General features: G+C 43.7%; 1 protein-coding gene across 1 annotated transcript in view; it reads right to left on the bottom strand.

Moving 5' to 3' along the window:
• rnf145a (ring finger protein 145a) overlaps positions 1 to 12380 on the bottom strand; it is a 150902-nt gene that overhangs the window by 37794 nt on the left and 100728 nt on the right. The window contains exons 5-7 of the mRNA XM_059989980.1: positions 11242 to 11417; positions 10532 to 10672; positions 1371 to 1553 (exon numbers count right to left, since the gene is read on the bottom strand). Coding sequence (XP_059845963.1) covers positions 1371 to 1553; positions 10532 to 10672; positions 11242 to 11417 — 500 coding nt within the window. The remainder of the gene's footprint in view (positions 1 to 1370; positions 1554 to 10531; positions 10673 to 11241; positions 11418 to 12380) is intronic.

Here is a 12380-nt window from a genome sequence, read left to right as displayed (position 1 = left end):
TAAACTACGAATTATTTGGTTTACCTGCATAAAGCCTTTTAAACAAGGACATACCACATTCACTATTTAGATAACATGAATCTTCTTGATTTTTGCTATTAAAATATACAATATCACATTTTGCCACATTTCCTAGATCTTTATCACACAATTTACATATTGAACAAAAGAGGTCATATCTTTACAGCCTTCTTTACAAGTTATTTCCCTATTTGTGTGAAACTATTGCTCAACAAAAATTACTTATATGAAAATCATTTGTTTCAAAGTTTGTATGTAACAAACAAGGAGACAATGCACATCACTAATAGAGGACTGAAATACGTGGGACATTAAGTAAAATCTCAGAAGGGATGGATAATTAGCAATTGAACTTTAATATATTTTTGCAAAGTGGTCATTATGTAAGTATAGCTAGCCCAGCTTAGAAGTAAGGGAAATATATACTCAAATTCTGAAATTCAAATCAGCTCACTTGTACAAGTAGAAAACTAAAGTCAAGCTAAATTTGGACAAAATCTTGGTTCGACAATTGCAAATTCTTCAGACCTACATGTTCAAAAATATTCTTGAAAAGATGTAAACAATATGTATTGGAATAAGACCAGAACAGGTTTCAACCCAAAGGATGAAGCTCGTATCTACAAAACAGAACACCACACAGTTCTTCCAAAAAACAGGTATTAAATATGTGGGTAAGGCATTTCAAAGTCAATTAGTAAATGTCTGACAAGCAGACCTTTACTCTTGGTGATGAGAATGTCAAATTTATTAGAGTACAAAAGGCATAAGTAAGAGGACACAGTACTGAGCAAAACTCATAAGCACTTAGGATGCCTCTTGCACACTGTAATGTATATTGGTTAAAACAGGAAGGAGGTTGGGAAACATAATTAAGATTACTTAGCTTTGTATTAGCTCAGTAGTATTAAGTGTTATTTGGAAACTGGAAAGACATACCAGGCAGTACTATGCAGAAGTCTAAGGCACCTTACCTATATACATGCCCAAGACTTCTGCACAGTACTTTAACAAACAATGGTTAACATGTAAAGCAGGTATGAGAAAAAAAATGATAGAGAAAATGGTAACGAGAAAAGAATGATGACAGGAGGTATGGCACAATTATTTTCCCAAACGCTTGTTTAGTTCTTTAATTACAAATGTCAGAAAATGACAGAAATGGATGGTGTAACCTTAATACTTAAATTTCATAATTTGCACATCAAAGCAATAAGGTAGCAGAATTCTTAGTTTTTAAGTGATTAATTATAAAGGAAAACACATGATTTTTGGGCACCTAACACAAGTACATGGACCAAATCTACTTCCTCAATGTGTGAAGCACTATAATTATAAGACTGTCTTACTTGTTTCTTGAAGCTCCAAGTGCGAGAACAATTGGATCAGCAATTTCTAACATTGACTGAAGAATGGAAGCTACCACAATGAAGAGGATGATGCTTAGCAGAAAGGCTCGATGCACAACCTGTAATTCAATCAGACCAGTCTGCACTGCTAGAATCAGCAATGTGATACCTTCAGTCATTCCTCTGAAAAATTAAAAACAACATTTCTCAATATAAAATTGGCATCTATTTGTGCTCATCAATCCAGCAACAATTGATACATTTTTAAATGTTAAGGGGATTTAAAAATGTGTTAAATCAAGAAGTTTACTAGTTATGAGATAAGGTGATACACATGAGGTTGCTTAAGGTAAAATCCTATGGCATTACAAGAAAGAAATGGCATGGATAGAGAAATGGCTGACAGGCAGGAGGGAATGAGTGGGAACAAAAGGCCTTTTCTGGTTGGCTGCCAGTGACAAGTGGTATTCCTCAGGGGTCAGTATTGGGATTGGGATTTTTCATATTTTTTCTCAATGATTTAGATAACAGAATTGATAGTTTTGTAGCAAAGTTTACAGATAATATGAAGATAGGTGGAGGGGCAGATAGTGCTGAGGAAGCAATGAAATTGCAGCAGGGCTTAAGACAAATTGGAATAAAGTGGCAGATGGAATACAATGTTGGGAAATGTACAATGATGCATTTTGATTTAAGGAACATAGTGTGGGCTATTATCTAAATGACGAGGAAGTTCAAACATTAGAGGTGCAAAGGGACTTAGCTCTCGTGCAAGACTCCCAGAAGGTTAATTTATAGGTGAAGTTTCTGGTAAAGAAGGCAAATACAATGTTTGACATTTATTTCAAGGGGAATAGAATATAAAAGCAAGGAGATAATGCTAAGCCATTATAAGACACTTGGAGTACTGCTGACATTTTTGGACCCATATTTCAGAAAGGATGTGTTGCCATTAGAGAGTCTGGAGGAAGTTCATGAGGATGATTCCAGGAATGAACGGATTAACATATGAGGAGTATTTGGCAGCTTTGGGTCTGTACTCACTGGAATTTAGAAGAACGTGTGGGGTATCTCATTGAAATCTACCAATTGTTGAAAGGACTAGACAGGGTGGATGTGGAGAGGATGTTTCTTCTGGTGGAGGTTTCCAGATCTAGAGGGCATAGCCTCAAAATTGATGGGTGACCTTTTAAAACAGATGTAAAAGAGGAATTTTTTGGCTAGAGAGTGGCGAATCTGTGGAATGCACTGCCACAGACCACAGTGGAGGCCAAGTCCATGGGTATACTTAAGACAGGTATTGATCATTTCTGGACTGGTCAGGGCACCAAAGGATATGGCAAGAAGGCAGGTGCATGGGGTTGAGTGGGATCCAGGATCAGCCATGACAGAATAGCAGAGCAGACTCAATGGGCTGTTTGGCCTAATTTTGCTCCTATGGCTTATGGTCTTGTGGTTTCCTCAAGGGGAAATCTTGCTTGTCAACTTTGTTGGAATTCTTTAAGGAAATAACAGGCAGGATAGACAAAGGAGAATCGGTGGATGCTGTATACTTGGATTTTCAGGAGGCCCTTGACAAAGTGCTGTACACGAGGCTGCTTACCAAGATAAGAGCCCATGGTACAAAATGAAAGATACTGGCATGGATAGAACATTGGCCGATTAGCAATGGGCAAATATTGGGAATAACAAGTTATTTTTTGATTAGCTGCTGGTGACTAGTGGTGTTCCACACAAGTTGGTGTTAGGACTGCATCTTTTTATGTTGTACGTCATTGATTTGGATGATGGAATTGATGGCTTCATAGTCAAGTTTGCCGGCAATATGTAGATAGGTGGAGGGCCAAGCAGTGTTGAAGAAGCAGGAAGTCTTCGGAAAGACTTGGACAGATTTGGAGAATGGGAAAAGAATTGGCAGATGGAATACAGTGTAAGGAAGTATATGGGAATGCACTTTGATAGAATGAATAGAGGTATAGGCTATTTTTTGATGGGGAGAAAATACAATTAATGGAGTTGGAAAAGAACTTGGAAGACCTTGAAGGATTCCCTAAAGGTGCACTACCTTCCCTGTGGTTTATTCTTTTGCCAAACTGGTATGTACAATTGTTGTAGTTCATCCATGCGATCTTTAAATGCTTGCCATTGCATATCCACTGTCAACCCTTTAAGTACCATTTGCCAGTCTATCTTAGCTAATTCACGTCTCATACCTTCTAAGTTACCCTTCAAGTTCAGAACCTTTGTTTCTGAATTAACTATGTCACTCTCCATCTTCATGAAGAATTAATGAAGAAGCAGGAGAATGGGGTTGAGGGGAATAATAAATCAGCCATGGTGTGACAGAGCTAACTCAATGGGTCGAATGGCCTGGTTCTGCTCCTGTATCTTGATAAAATGTTCTTGTTGAAATCACATTACAGTGTCAATGACACTTGGAGGAGGTTGATGGGGAATGAATGTACAGAACCATGAGCTCCAAAGTGCACATTAGACAGTCTCATTAAAATGGGCCCTTTTTCTTTACTAACCCTATAGTCAGATTAAGATTTATAAAGTTCAATTGTTTAATTGCACATGGTGTACTGTCTGAATTTTGCAGTACAGATTTGTAACTGGGCAACACATCTCACAGCATCCACACAAATGAGATTTCTCAGTTTGGCCGGGCCAGAGGCAGAATTCCCCTAGAGAAACGCATGCTGGCCTAATCTGGGAGTTACAATTGTGGGGGTATCATTCCAGGATTGATTTCATTGGATGATGTGTGGTTGCCAAGCATTGAACCAATGGGTTGTGTGTTTAAGTCTGTGGTGATATGGATGCTGCTGGAGTGGAGCAGTGGTGTGCTTCCATGGGGTTACCAGCAACTAATGAGTGTGTGTTAAGTGGGGTGGATATTCGATGAATTGTTAATTTGATTTATGAGTACTGTTAAAGCTGTTGACAAAGTTGCGGTTGTGGGGTGGAGATTCAATAAAATGGCAAGCTCAGACATTGTTTTAGTTCGGACGAGCGCTGACGTAATGGCAGCGGAATTGCCCGCTTTTATCAGTGCCCCAGGTGAGGCAGAGTCACGGCCTGTCCATACTGTCACAGAGGAGGGGGGTGTAGCGGAGCAGGCAGAGTCACAAGTCGAGCTTACCCTAGCTGGGGCGGTGACTTCAAAGTCACGGTTCCATCGTTTCTGAGGAGTGAGGGGAAGGAATGGTAGGATCCAGAATGTCCAATTAGGCCCCACCCCCCAGTGAAGAGTGAGAGTTCTCAGTTGGCATCAGCCCTTACCTCTCTGGTAAATAGGTGGTCCAGTGCACAGGCAGAGGGTCATAGTTATCAGAAGCTAAGAATATTTTCTGGAATTACGCCCACCCCTAAAGGGGAAGAGGAGTATGAGACTTGGGTAGAGCAGACCTCTCAGTGGTTAGATAAGTGGCAGTGCTCTGATAATGTAAAGCAACAGAGATTGGTTAAGAGTTTGAGTGGGTGGGCTGCTAATGCTATGAGAGCTGTCAGGTTGTGGTATCCCTTAGCTACAGCAGTCAATTACATAAAAGTACTGGACAATGCCTTTGATATGACAGGAAACCCAATGGAGCTCATGGTGGGGTTTCAGAACGTGTCAGAAGGGGAAGAAGCTTTTTGCCTACATCTTTTGGCTAGAAAGACAGAAAATTGCTTTTGGCGCAGAGGGGTCATTCAGGCGGCTGAGGTGGATCAGTTAAGAATGAACCAGATAGCCACCAAGGGATCCCAGTCTCAGGACCTGATTGCTTGGGGTATCATACAGTCTCATAAGACGTGCCCCCTCCCTCTTTAGTTGAGCTGATCAGAAAGGTATGGGAGGTGGAGAACGCAGAGGCGCAGGAGGCCTCAGTCAGCAGGGGACAGTCCACAGTAGTGGTTCCCTGCCATGAAGTGACCAAGGATAGCCTGCCCTGGGGAGCAGTAGAGAAGATTGTGGCAGAGTTGGGAACCGAGATGTCTCAGCTGTTATCAGTGGTTGTGACCCCCCCCCCCCGCCCCCCATAGGATGGAGCTGATTGGGGGGGGGGGTGTGGATCCTAAGGGGATGAGCAATGTGAAGGGCTGCTAGCAGCCGGTGTCACGCAAGAAGGAAAGTGAGCCCCTGGGTAGCTACGCAGAGAGTCGTTGGGAAAACTTAGAGGAGACCCAGTGAAGGAATAACCTGTTGTCTCTGGGGGAACACGTTCCCAGCCACATACCAAGGAATCCCCAGAAGCGAAAGACCCTATTCCTGAAAGCTTAGTGGGACCAGGTTCCAGTGTGTCACTACAGATAAAGGGTATGTATGCTGAAGCCATACTCGACACCAGGTTGCAGGTCATGTTGTTCTACCAGTTGTTTTACAACCGGTATCTGAAGCACTTAGTACTGACACCATTCAGGGCACTAGAGATCTGGGGTCTTAGTGGTGATTATCCACACAACGGTTATTTGTCAGTGAAGCTGGAGTCCTCAGAGGTCAATGTGGGAGTGTCTGAGGTCCTTGATACATTAGCTAGTTTGTTTGGACCTGTTGAGAAGGGCGGCGTTTCAATTCTGATGGGAACCAACACCCCTCTTCTGAGGAGGCTCATGGGGGCATGCAAGAAGGCTGGGGACAGCTTTCTGGGAACATTGTCTGGGCACCTGATGTTTCAAGCAGATTTTGAGGAAATGCGTGGCTGCATTGGGCTGGATACCGACTTTAGACGAGAAACTGTGTGGTTCACCCAGTCGAAGCCAATAGTGTTACGGCCCAGGGAACTAGTGAGAGTGATGGGGACTCCCAAATTTTCTGGAGTGTCTGAGGGCAAAGCCTTCTAAGTGGATGCTCTTGAAGACCAAGAGGTGGAAGTTGGAATTTCCCGCTGTGGCACTGGTGAGGCTCGAACTGCAGAAGCCTTCAGTTGTACAGGCGAACAGGAAGGTCGCCTTCAAGCAGGGGATGCCCCAGCGCATCTGTACCTGGTAACAGTAATGTCTGGGGTCCCTGTGAGACAATCCAGGGAGAAACTATTGGTGGGAGGGGAGGGGGGTGTCATTCAACTGGGGTTCCCCGGATCCTGCAGGTTAGAAGAGGAGGTTGGTAGAGAAGATGTTGAAGCTTTTCCACTGACAAGTTTGATGTGGGTTGTTCCAAGAGCACTCATCACACTATCCAGGTGAGATAGAGATTCAGAGAGAGGTCAAGGCGACTGGTCCCAGCAGAGGTGGAAGATGTTAGGCAGCATTTGTACAAGTTGAAGGAAGCTGGGATCATCACCAAGACCCAAAGCCCCTATGCATCCCCAATAGTAGTGGCCTGAAAGAAGAATAGGAAGGTATGGATGTGTGTGGACTATAGGACTCTGAAAAGGCACACTGTCCCTGACCAGCATACGATCCCAAGGATCAAAGACGCACTGGCCAGTCTGAATGGTGTGAAGTGGTTCAGTGTGCTGGACCTGGAGGAGTGGATATTACCAGATCTCCATGAGTGAGGCTGACAAAGGGAAGACGGAATTTATATGTCCACTGGGATTCTTCCAGTTTGAAAGGATGCCCCAGGGCATAACGGAAGCCCCTGCAATCTTCCAGAGGGTCATGGAGAAGATGGTAAGGGATAAGAACTTGCTTGAGGTATTGGTGTATCTGGATGACCTTAGTGTTTGGATCCACCCTGGAAGAACATGAAGCGAGGCTACTGAAGGTGCTGGGCCGCCTGAAAGCTGAGCAGTTAAAACTTTCCCTGGACAAGTGCCAGCTCTGCAAAACATATGTTAGCTATGTTGAGCACGTAGTCTCACAGTATGGAGTAGCTACAGATCCAGCTAAGATAGAAGCAGTGATCACTTGACCATGACTCTAGATAGTGGGCGCTCTGCGCTCATCCCTTGGGTTCCAAAGTTGCTATCGGAGGTTTGTGAAAGGCTACGCGAAATTGAGTCACCCATTGAATCAGCTTCTGTACAGTGACCTTCCCTTGGGGAAGAAAGGGAGGGGGAAAAAGAACAGGAGGGTGTAAAGTATCTTAGCCCAGTGGAACCCTTTGGGCTGAGGTGGGATGCAAAATGTATGGAAGCCTTTCAGTCGCTGAAGAAACTGCTGACTCAGGTGTCTATGCTGGCTTTTGCAAATCCCCAACAGATCCTCATGTACTACACATGGATGCCAGCCGAAAGGGTTTAGGGGACGTCCTATATCAGGATCAGGGTACTGGATTGAGACCAGTTGTATTTGTCAGCCAGAGTCTGTCGCCCTCCAAGAAAAACTATCCCACGCTCAAGTTGGAATTTCTGGCATTGAAACCTCTATGGGGCCACATTTGAGGGGAAGACAGCCAACAACCCCCTAACTTACATCCTGACATTGCCGAAACTTGATGCCACAGGCCAACAGTGGTTGGCGGCTTTGTCTGCCTATGATTTCAGCCGGGAAGCAGAAACATTGATGCTGATGCTTTGTCCCGATGGGTGCATGAGGGACTGGACAGGGATGACGAGTAGAAGAGCGTTACTACTCTGCGAGTGAAGGCCATGTGTCAGTTAGGCATCATGGTGAAAGCAGAGGAAAAGGAGGGGCAGAATCACATGGTGGATCAAATGGGAGCTCCTGATGATGTAATTCCCCAGGTTTACTGTAATCTAACTGCTCTGAAGATAAATCAGCTGTCGGAATTAGAGTTCGGGGAAGTGGCAGCTGCTCAGTGAGATGACCCAAGCATTGGTAACATTTAGTCAGAGGTCGAAAAGGGAGATATGGCTCTGGCAGAGAAGACAAAACATAGGGTAATGCCCCCATTACTGAGAGAATGGTCTTGGTTCGAGCTGAAGAACCAGATCCTATACCAGGTCACGTCTCCCCCGGACCTATCTCAGCACTGCCAGCTGTTTCTGTCAGAGAAATATCGGAGGATTGCGTTGAAGTCACTTCATGATGATTCTGGACGTTTGGGGACTGAAAAGACCTATGAATTGCTCAGAGACCAGTTTTACTGGTCCTCAATGAAGTCGGACATCGATGAGTACTGCAAGTTGTGCATTCGATGCTTATGGCAGAAGACGCTGCCTATGTGAGCAGCTCCCTAGCCCCACTTGCAGAGTGTGGGGCCTCTGAACATTTCCTGTAGAGCCAGATGCCAGCAAAACAGCAAATGTCTTAGTTATCACGAACGACTACACCAGAGATGCACAGGCTTTTCCTACCAAAGACCAGAGGGCATCCACAGTGGCCAAGGTGTTTTGGGAGAACTATTTCATTTATTTTGACTGCGCCAAGCAGATACATCGTGATTAGGGACGGGATTTCAAGAGCAGACTCATCCATGAGTTATGGGGCATGCTTGGAGTTGAGAAGTGCAGGACCACGCCCTATCATCCACAGGGTGATCCCCAGCCTGAGAGGTTTATTCGGACCTTGCTAGACATGCTCAGGGCCTTGGAGCTCAGCAAAAAGAGCAGGTGAAGATAACATATTGGACATCTGGTCCACAGTTACAACTGCACCCGAAATGAAACTACCAGGTTCTTGCCCTTTGTTTCGGGACGTACGAGGGCGACTTGCCACTGAAGACTTATCTGAAGTATACATCTGCTATGAGAAGAGAGCTGAATAGCTTTTATGTATTAGCTGGGGTCATGGCTGCCAAGCAGAATCAAGGAAATAGAAGATATGATCAAAAGGTGAGGTTCTCCCAACTCCTGCCAGGAGATTGAGTCCTCATAAGGAATTTGGGGCTACCTGGGAAGCATAAGTTGTCCGACCGCTGGGCAGCTACGCCCAATGTAGTGGAGAGTCACATGCCAAACCTACCAGTTTTCCGGGTTAAACCAGAGGATGGGAAGATATCAAGATTCTCCATCAGTACCACCTGCTGCCCCGGGACAAGAGGAGCAGGTAGACCCAGAGCCCGATCTGGAGCATACACCTAGTAAGAAACACAGAAACGCAGGGCAACTGCAGGTCCAACAGCAGGAGAGGTTAAGCCGAATCCCACCTGAAGAGGGATACTGATTGGAAGGATGAGGACCTGGAAGTGTATATGCTGCCTTTGCTAACTCCTCATTGATTTAGAAAAAAGGCTCCCAGCCCTTCTCTCGTTGAGTCAGGTGAAATTGGAGGCTTATCTGTGGACAGCCTGGGTTGCAAGGGATGAAGTGGAGCTTGGCCACCGGACAAAGGGGTCTGAGCTGCTGGTGAGCACGAGTGAGAAGCTGGGGGAGGCCTCGCCAGGTAGACGGGAAATATCCTCAGTAGTGTTGGAACCTTAAGAGTTAGGTGAACTGGGTAATGGAGGTCTGAGAACTAAGAGACCACTGGATACGCTGGCCTATGTAGCACTAGGGGAACAGAGTGTGGCCCCTACTGTTTTGGGGCGCTATGTCACTATCTTTACACCTGGGTTGGACTTTGTGTTTTGAAGGAAGGGTTGGCAAATTATTTCAAAGTCATGAGGACATGACCAAATTTGGTGGGGGTAGAGTGTAACACTCTGTAAGGTTTCACTGCTAATGTAATGGTTTCTCTGTAGCAGCAGTGTTTGTGTTACGACTAGACATAATGGGGGCTTTGGAATGTATGCTGGCCAATGAGGGCAGATGCTTTTTTCCTATGTGCCTGAGCTTAGGTTGCATGGTCTTTTTGTTGATGAGAGATGAAGAGAGAAGACACGAGTGGAGAGAGTTGGTAGACCGCTAGACAGAGTAGACTTAGACTGAGAGTCCGAGGGTCGGTGACGCTCGGAGGAGGTCGATGAGGAATGAATGGATGGAACTGTGAGCTCCAACGTGCACATTAGACCATTTCATTCAAATGGGCCCTTTTTCTTTTTATTTTCTTTACTAACCTTATAGTCAGATTAAGATTTATAAAGTTCAGTCATTTAATTGCATATAGTGTACTGTCTGGTATTTTGCGGTACAGCAACACATCACGTAGCATCCACACAAACGAGATTTCTCAGTTTGGCTGGGCTAGAGGCTGCCTTCCCCAAGACAAATGCAAGCTGGCCAAACCAGAGGGTTACACCACATACAACACACACAAAATGTTGGTGGAACGCAGCAGGCTAGGCAGCATCTATGGGGAGAAGCACTGTTGACGTTTTGGGCCAAGACCCTTCGAAAGGTTACACCACATAACCTATTTAAAGGATTTACATACAGTGTGTTTTGTCTTACCTGTGCATTAGATTGTCATTCATGAATGCGCCATAACCTTGAAGGTAGAATTTGCAAAGTGTGAGGACACCCAGGGTAATAAAGGAGATTGTGAACATGAGGCCCAGCAAAGAGTAAGGAGTGCTGCAACATTCTGCAATACTGCAACAAAAATGGTGGTCAATCAATGACATTTAAAAGTTGAGACATTAATTCTGTTGATAGCCCAGGTAATTGGCTAGGACTTTTTTCGCCCATGTACCTCCTTCTCTACCACTGAACTTTTCTATTTCACACAACCCATCATTGAGAGACCTAGCACAGTTTGAATTCCAACTGGTATGCTGCTCACCCAAGATAATTTCAAATACCATATGTGAGCAGGAAGAGATCAAGATTCACAACAGTCAACAGTATCTTTATAATGCTAAACTAGTCCACATTTAGCATTTAGAAAATAGTTTGCAAAAATTAATAAATAAAATTAATTAAAATCATTTACCTTACTTGGCTCTCCGCAAGCACCACACAAATTAGATTAATTTTATTCAAAGGTTCTTCTTATAGTTGCCGCATGCATTACAAACATATTTCTTTTTGAAAACTATTATAAATCCACTGTTGGTAATGATTTTCCCATGGGCATTCCTCTCCATCAACCACTATAATTTGGGAAGTTTATCAACCAGGCCAAACACTCAAATGATTTTTCAAGCGCAAAGATAACCTACCTGGTAAGGAAGAGGAAGAGCAGTCTTTCACGTGATGTAGGGTGATCACGTGTACTGAAGTAAGAGTAAATCTGAAGAGCAAACAGGACCAGCCAGAAAACCATGAAGAGCACAGGGACAACCAGCTGATTCCAGAGAGACATTCCCAATGCCAGCAAACCATATACTTCTACCACCTGTGCAAAGAGATGAGATACGTGGAAGCTATTACCATGAATCTATTACTGTAGCATACAACGCATGCTACCTTATGAAAGTGTTCAAACATGTGAACATGCACACATAATAAATTAATGCTTCATGTCAAACTGCAATACCACAATTACCTCTTAATAAACAAGCTTTCAAATAAATCTTGGAATTGCTCTCAAGTTAAATAGTCATTGTAAACTGTCCCATAATTAAGTTACAGTTAATCAGGGTTGCCAGGGGTTGCTTGGTGGGGGGGGGGGGGAGCTCTACACTGTAGCACTAAACAAGCAAATGAATCTCAACTTAAAGTGATCAATAAATAGCAAAGTTTGCACCAAGTCAACGTGTAAAGTATAAAGACAGAATAGGGGATGGGAAACAGAAGCATTAATATTCATGTAACACTGCATGCTTTAGAGAGTTCAGGATTAAGAAAATGCTAAGGCAGCTGAGGGAAAACACTTCTTCCTCCTATGTGAATGCTGATGCAAATGGGAAATGCTTTTGTTATACAAGTGAAAATCTCACATATAACATGTTCAAACTTAATGAAGAGGGAAGGAAAATAAAGTAGAATTACTTCACAGAATTTATTAACTAAATAGTTACAAAATTAATAAAGATAAAACAAAATCCAGGCCAACGTTTTAATGTGTTGGCAGGTAACTGTCACATTGTTCACCATGAAATCTCTCTATATGTATATCCAAAATCTAAAATCCCAGATGTTGTGACAGTGAATCACACATCTTTCCTTATCCTTCAAGTTCAGAATTTTCTGCATCAAATATTGTCAGCCATTAATTATTGCTGCAAGGTCAATGGGACATCTGTGATTACGATGCATGATAGGACAGGAGTACTTCCCCTTAAAAGGGTGTAGGAGAAAAGGAGGAAATTGAGGCAAATTAGAAATCAATTAGATATAGAACAAGAAATTGCTTGAA

This window comes from Hypanus sabinus, chromosome 15 (genome assembly GCF_030144855.1).
Source record: "Hypanus sabinus isolate sHypSab1 chromosome 15, sHypSab1.hap1, whole genome shotgun sequence".
Classification (NCBI taxonomy): domain Eukaryota; kingdom Metazoa; phylum Chordata; class Chondrichthyes; order Myliobatiformes; family Dasyatidae; genus Hypanus; species Hypanus sabinus.
The sequence above is the reverse complement of the archived record's forward strand: the minus strand, read 5'-3'. Positions and strand labels throughout refer to the sequence as shown.